General features: G+C 56.4%; 1 protein-coding gene across 13 annotated transcripts in view; it reads left to right on the top strand.

The window, feature by feature from the left end:
• Positions 1–6520, top strand: part of EBF3 (EBF transcription factor 3) — a 109866-nt gene extending 103346 nt beyond the window's left edge. For 3 of the 13 annotated variants that reach the window (XM_053922314.2, XM_053922311.2, XM_053922313.2), the window contains 6 exons: positions 422–487; positions 996–1173; positions 2165–2353; positions 2711–2908; positions 3789–3901; positions 4831–6520. In XM_053922314.2, the coding sequence (XP_053778289.1) occupies positions 422–487; positions 996–1173; positions 2165–2353; positions 2711–2908; positions 3789–3901; positions 4831–4848 (762 nt within the window). In that variant the 3' untranslated portion in view covers positions 4849–6520. The other 10 variants (XM_053922315.2, XM_053922320.2, XM_053922318.2 and 7 more) reach the window with 6 other exon arrangements.
• Positions 6521–8067: the final 1547 nt, after the last annotated feature.

Genomic DNA, 8067 nt, shown 5'->3' with positions numbered 1-8067 from the left:
GCTCTGCCAGTTTAATTAAGATATGGAAAATTACTTATTGTTCTTCACAACTAAAGTGCTCGGAATTAACGGGCGGATGTGGTGCCTGGGCCTTTCATATCTGCGCCGCGTGTGTTTGTTCAATGCCCATAAGACGCCGTCATTAAAGCTGAGGCACGGATTGGGCTCTTTGCACCAGCCCCCTGCCAGCCCCTGCAACCGAGGCACTGATGGTGACCGCCAGTGGCTTCGACAGGGGCTCTGGGCGAGCTCTGAACACCAGCCACGGCCTCCTGTCTGCCTTCTGTCCTGGCAGGGGCAGGACGGGGTGGAGGCCGGGGGTTAGGGGGCTCTCCCGCCTGCAGGGCATCAAAATTTGTAGCTTTCCCCAAAGGGTGGCGCCTTGTTCCTCCCGTGGGTCACTGCTGTGCTTTTCTTTCAGGAAGTTTTGCTCAAGAGGGCGGCCGACCTTGTGGAAGCTTTATACGGGATGCCCCATAACAACCAGGTAGGCCGTGGTGCCTGCCACGCCACCCCTGCCCCGTGGCCTGGGTGTGAGAGCGCCTCCCTGGCGCCTGGGTGCCCCTGTGCTAACTGCAAGGAGAGGAGGACAGGCCAGGGCCAGGGACTGGAAGCAGAACTTGCCACGCACGGGAAAGAGGACCCCTTGACATCCACCCAGTGGGCTCAGGGGCCGGGGACTCAGCTTGGACTCCCTGTGTGCGCTGGGGCCTGTTGGCTGTGGGTGTGCGGTACAGACATTGTGCAGTCCCAGAAGCACCTTTAAGTTATTTTCCCAAGGGAATTTCATCTCCCACTGAAAAGTACATTTGTCCCAGTCTGCCCCGAGCTGTGGCCCACCGCTATTGTCCCAGGGGGGTGTGGTGGGGCCTGCGCCGGGTGGGGCCTGTGCTGGGCGGGGCCTGGGGCAGGTGCCGGCCTGGGGCTGGGCTCCCAGGGGTCAGGAGCTTCCTGCAAAGCAGAGCTTCTGGTGACAGGCGCCCCTCCCACCCCAGGAAATCATCCTGAAGCGGGCAGCTGATATCGCGGAGGCGTTGTACAGCGTCCCTCGCAATCACAACCAGATCCCCACGCTGGGCAACACCCCGGCGCACACGGGCATGATGGGCGTGAACTCCTTCAGCAGCCAGCTGGCCGTGAACGTGTCGGAGACGTCGCAAGCCAATGACCAGGGTAGGCGGCTGGGCGGGGCGGACCCCTGCCCCATCCCCTGCCCTGACCCCTTGCTCGGGCAGGTGAGACTTGGCTGCAGCTGGCCTGTCCCGAGTCCAGCGGGGTTGTGACAGCACTCGGCCTCAGTTGCTCTGCCTACAACTTAGGTGCAGAAAACACTCAGAGGACCCAGAGCCTGTTAGCAACCGTGTCAGCCTCCACTCAGGTTATGGTGTTTGCTAGAGGTTTATTCTTAAGCAACTCGGCTTTCCTGGAAGTGTGGAATGAGCCATAGGGTAGTGGTGACAAGTCAGCCAGTGGGACCCTCCTAGGGTGTGCTGGGTGGGCGGGGCTTGGCTTCCCAGTTTGGAATGAACAGATGTGAAGAAATGTCCGCCTCTCCCCGCCCTGGGCAGCTGGGGGGCACAGCGCCTGCTGTGTGAGCCGGTTTGTTGAGTCCATTTCGGGTCCCCTCTGAACACGGCTGGGCAGTCAGTGGTCCCCCGAAGCCAGCTCAGCTGCGCTGCTGCGCTTGCGTTCACGCACACCCCACAGGGGGAAGGCAGCACTGCCCCTCCCCTCCCCCCTTCCCACACTTAAGATTAAGAGCAGTCTGGAAATGAAGACCCCTGAACAGCCTTTCGTGGGGCGTTACGGCCACAAACAAGCTGTCTCTGTCAGCCATGGCATTTGAAGGTCTGCAGAGGCGGAAAGTTCACCTAGTGGGGGACAGACCGGGAGTCCAGGCTGCTGGTAATTGCTCCGAAAGAGAACCGTAGGGGCAGCTGACGGCTAGATCGAAGCCAGGCCGGCAGAGACAGGCCAGGCCCGGCGATGACACGCAGGGGTTGGCGTGACAAGGTTGGCGGAGCTGCCAGGGGTGCAGGGGCTCAAATGCAGCGTGAGGTCAATTACCAATGTTTACTCTATGATAGAGATTTGCGGGGAAACCCCCCCCAAGTGTCTGTCCCTGATAATGATGTTATTTTTGGCCGGGGGGGGATTTTAACAGTCGGCTACAGTCGCAATACGAGCAGCGTGTCCCCGCGAGGCTACGTGCCCAGCAGTACCCCCCAGCAGTCCAATTACAACACAGTCAGCACTAGCATGAATGGATATGGAAGTGGCGCCATGGCCAATCTAGGGGTCCCTGGCTCGCCTGGATTTCTTAATGGCTCCTCCGCTAACTCTCCCTACGGCAGTAAGTGTCTGTTTTTGTCACACGTCATCACACAGATTCGTTTTCCCTGCGAAGTCCAATGTGTGCCTGGATGTTCTGTGATGTGAGCTACTGGACGCAAGGAAGGGTGGCTGTGGAGGCTGGGCACCCACGTGGCGACAGTAAATTGACCTCCCACGGGCCCCGCGCGATTGCATTGGAAGCCCAAACCAAATCGGAACAGAACGGGGCCGCCCAATTGGAACCGAGGCCGACACGGGCCACGCCAGAGACATGGCGTGCTCGCGCCGCGCCCCGGCGGCCCCGGCAGCCCGCGGGCTCTCTGCGCCGTGCCGCCTGCACGCGCCGCGCGTCCTGACCGTGTTTGCTTTGTTGCAGTAGTGCCGTCCAGCCCCACCATGGCAGCCTCTTCGGTCACCCTCCCTTCAAACTGTAGCGGTGCGCACGGCATTTTCTCATTCTCACCTGCCAATGTCATCTCTGCAGTGAAACAAAAGAGCGCCTTTGCGCCCGTGGTCCGGCCCCAAGCTTCTCCTCCTCCCTCCTGCACCAGCGCCAACGGGAACGGACTCCAAGGTGAGGGGCGCGCGCGGCCCGAGGCCGGGCCTGGGAGGGCTCCTGGAGTCCTAGGGGGACTGTCCCCAGTGGCCTCCAGGGTCAGGCTGGGCCCCACGGCCAGGGGTGGAGGCCAGTGCTGGGTGTGTCCCTCGGGGCTGGGGCTCCGGCCCTGCCTTTGAGCACATTCTCGGACTCCTTGCACTTCCCGGCCATTGCATGCTCCCCGTGGTCCGCCATGAGGCAACCCCGCCGCCCACACTCATGGAGATGACTCCCAGATTCTTCCTCTTGGGTGACAAGAGCCCGAGTGTCCTCGTGGTGCCGGTCAGGGGCCGGTGCCACGTGGGGTGGACGGGCATGTGGTCTGTGGGGCAGAGTCTGCGCTCGGCCCCTGTCTGCAGACAGGCCTACAGGCCAGGGATCCCAGAGCCAGAGCCGGTGTGGGCCCTGCCCCGAGCTCCCGGGCCGCAGCCTCCTGACTTGTGAGGCAGCAGAGTAGCCCCAGGATGGGGATGGAGGGCCCTTGTGCCACCTACAGGGCCCATCTCAAAGCAGCCTGCCCTCCTTGGCTGGGAGTAACAGACCAGGGGCCCGCCCGCCGTCCCTGGGGAGGGCAGCGGACCCAGGCCCCCAGCGCTTGCCCAGGGCTGGTCCCTCCGGGTCCCTCCAGGCAGCAGCCAAGCTGCGCGTGGCAGGCAGGGCCACGTGAGCGCCCCAGCTTGCACACGGCTCTCTGGGATGTCCTGAGGCCCACAGGCATCGAGATTAAGTGGCCGTCATCTGGCCTCTTTCAGACACCTTTGGTATATGCTCCTCCTGGTGAAAAACAAACCCAGTAACTCCTTTAAACAAATGAATCCGTTCCACCAGTATTTACTGAGCGCCTACTATGTGCCAGGCTCTCTGCTGAGTGCTGAGGACGCTACCGTGGAGAAGACAAACTGGCCCTTTTGTGAAGTCGGTGGCATATTTCACTTTGATGAACTAATGCTCAAAAAAGGAACTGGAAAGGTATCAGTGATTTGAAATAATTGTCTTCACCACCTCTGTCAGTGTATGCGAGGGACGCCCAGGCCCCCAGGCGCTGCCGGTCGGCCCCGGCCAGCAGCGGCCACCGGCCCAGAGCCGCTTCCCAGGCCGGTGCCTCCGCCCGTCCACCGTCGGCGCGGTGCCGGGGCCCGGTGACGGCTGGGGCTGCGCGAGCCGTGTGTACACACACACACGGGGCCTCCAAACCCTAACGTTGTAACGGTGAGTCGGAGATAAATTAATATTGTTGAAATTAATGAGCTGAGAAATTGAAGCTCGCGTCACCACACGAACAAACGTATTAATGTGTTACACATAAATTAACGAGAACCATCCTTCTGACACAAATTAAACAACAGTAAAGCTAAACGATTGTGAACGACATTGAGCCAGGAGTCCACCGGGCGGCGTGCCCTGCACCGGGTGTGTCGGCACCGGGCTTTCTCTCTCGTGCTGAGAAGAGAAAAAACAGCTCCCCGAGGCCCAGCTCTGACTCGGCCTCCTCAGGGCCCCGGCCCGCGGAGGGCCTGCGACTCACCATTACGATACTGAGCGACCCGCAGAGGGGAAACGGAGGCGTGTGCAGCTTGCACCTAGGGAGAGAGGGCAGGTTGGTTCGTGTCTGTGGACAGAGTGGCCCCTGGGGAGTCTGGGCCTCCGTCTGCCGTACACAAGCCACTGAGGGGCGTGGGAAGCACCGCCTTCCCACGCAGAAGGGCCAGCCGCAGGAGCCTTCGAGGTGGGCCACAGGGCTCTGTCCCCAGGTGCACCCTGTCCCCTGAAGTAGGCCCCCCGCGCCGTGCCCACGCCCGAGGCTGGTTAGCGGAGAGCCGTGCACAGACCCAGGGAAGGAAGCACACGGAGAAGGCTGGGCCCGGCCCGCCCCGTAACCGGCCATCTCTCTCTTGCAGCTATGTCTGGGCTGGTAGTCCCGCCGATGTGAGGGGCCTTTGTTTACCTTCCGCAGCACCCAGCACCCAAGGACGGGCTTCAGGGGACGCGTTTCGTGTATTGAGACGTGCTGGTGGAGGCAGTATCTTCAAATACGTCGGCCGCAGTAGAGATGCGACAAGAGACTTTGTTTAAAGATTTTATTTAAACTGTTAAGAACCGACATGCAAACAGCCTACTTCCTCATGAACAATTCCATTTTACTGACTGAACTTTTCTCATATTTTCACATTTCTCAGTCCTGGAGAATAAGGAAAGCAAAGCGACGCCTATTTTGTATCGAGTTTCTGACCCCGTCCTGGCCCCGTCTAGTACTTGCTATGTGTTGGGAGAAGCTTTGTGAATGCACCGTCCTGGTTACCATGAGACCCCGATGCAAAATGCCTCCAGACATTTTCCTGTACTCATCCTTAGATTCACAGCAGTTGTGTATCTCTATAATGTGAAATATTTTTTTGTGGTGAACAAGGGGGCCAAGGAGGTATGAGCCATCGAACTGGAAGAGAGGATGACTATATGATTAGAATTTGGGGTGGCAGGGAGGGAGGGCGGGTTTCCATTGCTTACCTTCATCTTAATGAAATGAAACTTTGTAACTTATTGTAGTTAGAAATTGTAACTTTGATATTGAATTCTCTTGCCTTCAACAAGCACACTGACAGAGAAAAAAAAAATGCTACTGTCTGTTGGTTAAAATATTCTCCCACTGCTAGAGCTTCCTGTTAAGCAAGCGTGATCTGCGACATTTTTTCCACTTTTGCTAGTACTGTATACGACTGCATTCTTAGGCTACTGTGAGGTCAATGTTTCTTGTACCAGAGATTGTCCTTTCGACTTCTAGATCCTTCTTCCCTAATGTGTTTTGTATGTGGTTATAAAATTGTAGACTTTTGTGATTTTGCCAAAGTTGTAGCTAAATATTTATACACTTGTCTTGAATTTTTTTCAGATTCACTTAAATATTTAGAAAAAAACCCCCAAGTTTTATTCCTTATGTGTCTTATAAGGAATAAAATGGTCTCATTCAACACTTTTCCATGAACACTTACAGTTGCTAAGGGACTTTATTTTGTAACATATCAATTATAAATATTGTATTTATCTTTGAGATTTTGTACATTGCTTTTCCCATCTTTTCCTTTTTCTCGTCCGTGTTGGCTTCGGGCCATGGCCTGGTGTCGCGGCGCTGGGAGGCGCAGCAAACCAAGACCTGTCTCTCTCCGATCTGTTTCGTCAAAACGAACCCGTGTCATTGCTGTTCCTTTGTACTTTAAAAATTTGCTATGGTTTAGACTTTCCATCCTTTTTTTTTTTATTTTGAGGAAAAGTCAAATTCATTGTTTATTTTTATATTATTTTTAAGTTATCTGAACAAATACTTTTGAAGAAAAACTTTGTTGTATAGTCAAAGCGAAACGGTGCCACCCGGCTGTGACAATTCCTAGTAGAGCCCGTGCATGTGGAGCGGCCGCGAAGAGGCGGCACCGTTTGGGGCTGTGTCCTTATTTTATTTTATCTTTTGGTAGAATGTAAAAAAAGTCATTTTAGCTGCCACCCATGACTTTTGCCACATAGCTGAACTGTGTTTACTGGAAAAATTCAGAGGCCTAAAGTTTAAAATAAAATTTACTTCTGATGTTTTAATTAAAATGTCTGCCACATGAACTTTTCTGATGCCTTAAAAGTGGACTTCTCCCCAGAACCTCTGTGCTGTCGGTCCCCCGGCCTGCACTGCAGCTTCGAATCCACTTTCACTGGGAGAGGTGCGGAGCGCACGCACACACACACACACACAAGCACAAGCCTGGTGACTCCCGCGTCGCTCCTTTCTGCGTCCATTGCTGCTGCTGCGTTCTGCCGGCTCCCCCGCCAACCCCTGCACTCCCCTCCCCTCCCCAGAGGGGTCGGGGGATGAACACAGCCCTGGCTTTACATTTTTTTTTGAACGATACCTTTGTGTAGGGTCAGACCCCACAGCACAGGCTGCTCCGGCCAAACCCGCCGCCAGGCCACGAGGGGCCGCGTTTTCTCCCCCTTGCGTTCAGGGCCCCGCAGACGCTGCAAACGCTCGGCAGATTGCAGCAGACATCAAATTGAAAACAAAAAGGAGGGACTTGGAAAAAAGTTTCTTGACAAAAAGCAAAGCGATGCGCAACTTAGAGAAGTGCTCACTCCGGGGACTGAGTCAACAGACGAGTGTCCCCGGCGGTCAGCAGGCCCTGCTTCGGCCCTGAATGGCCGGCGGGGCTGAGCTACGTGGAAAAGCCTGGGCAGTGACTTTGCGCCTCAGTCGCTTCCGCTCCACTTTGTGCCGGTCAGGGTCTGCTCTAGGACGAGCTCGAGCGGGCGGCCCAGCACGCTCGCCAGTCCCTTGCACCTGCTCTCGGTTTGTGTCTCGATTGGTCAACGCCTCGCCTCGTCGCTTCCCCGTCTCAGAAGTGAGTGCTTCACTAAATGGTAGATTCTACTGTTAAAGACCCTACGATAAGATTGTTTTATCTGTACATTTTTTCAGATATTTAACTGTATAAAAATGTTCATTTTACACAATATTTAATTAAAGTATTTCTCGTCTGTGAATTTCACTTGGGGTAATTTCCTGTCTTGATTACTGACACGACCAACCACACACGTGTGTGGACGTTCCGACCGGGAGTTGTTGGCCTACCTCGGGGTCCAGAGTCTTCTCCCGGCCGGGACAGAGAGGATTCACTCACGAGCCTCCTGCAAAGGGACCCATCCGCAAACACCAAACCTGCAGAGAGATTCTCACAGTTACTTAGACGGTTCTGGTCCCTGAGGGGCTACCTGGGTGTTCGCTGCACATCTGCCAGACGCAGGCGCAGCAGCCCGGGGATGCACACAACCGCCAGGCCCACGGGGTGGGTGTGGGTGTGGGGGGGAGGGGTCTTGGTCCCCCGCTCCCCAGCCCCTCTGCTTCTGAACTGCAGGTTTGGCAGGTGGCGAACAAATGCTCCTTCGCTCCCCGTCACGGGCTCCACCAGGGCGAGAAATGGCTCCCCGAGAGCACAGGGGAGGGCTTGGGGCCGGCAGACAGGGCGGCAGGTACCGGTGCCAGCTGGGGTCTGGCACAAGGGACACTGTGCCACCCCTGACTCCAGGTCTTGAGAGACCCCATGCACTGCATGGGCCACCGTGGGCGCGACTGTAGTGACAGCTGCCAGCAGCACCGAGGG

This window comes from Desmodus rotundus, chromosome 4 (assembly GCF_022682495.2).
Source record: "Desmodus rotundus isolate HL8 chromosome 4, HLdesRot8A.1, whole genome shotgun sequence".
NCBI lineage: Eukaryota > Metazoa > Chordata > Mammalia > Chiroptera > Phyllostomidae > Desmodus > Desmodus rotundus.
The sequence above is the reverse complement of the archived record's forward strand: the minus strand, read 5'-3'. Positions and strand labels throughout refer to the sequence as shown.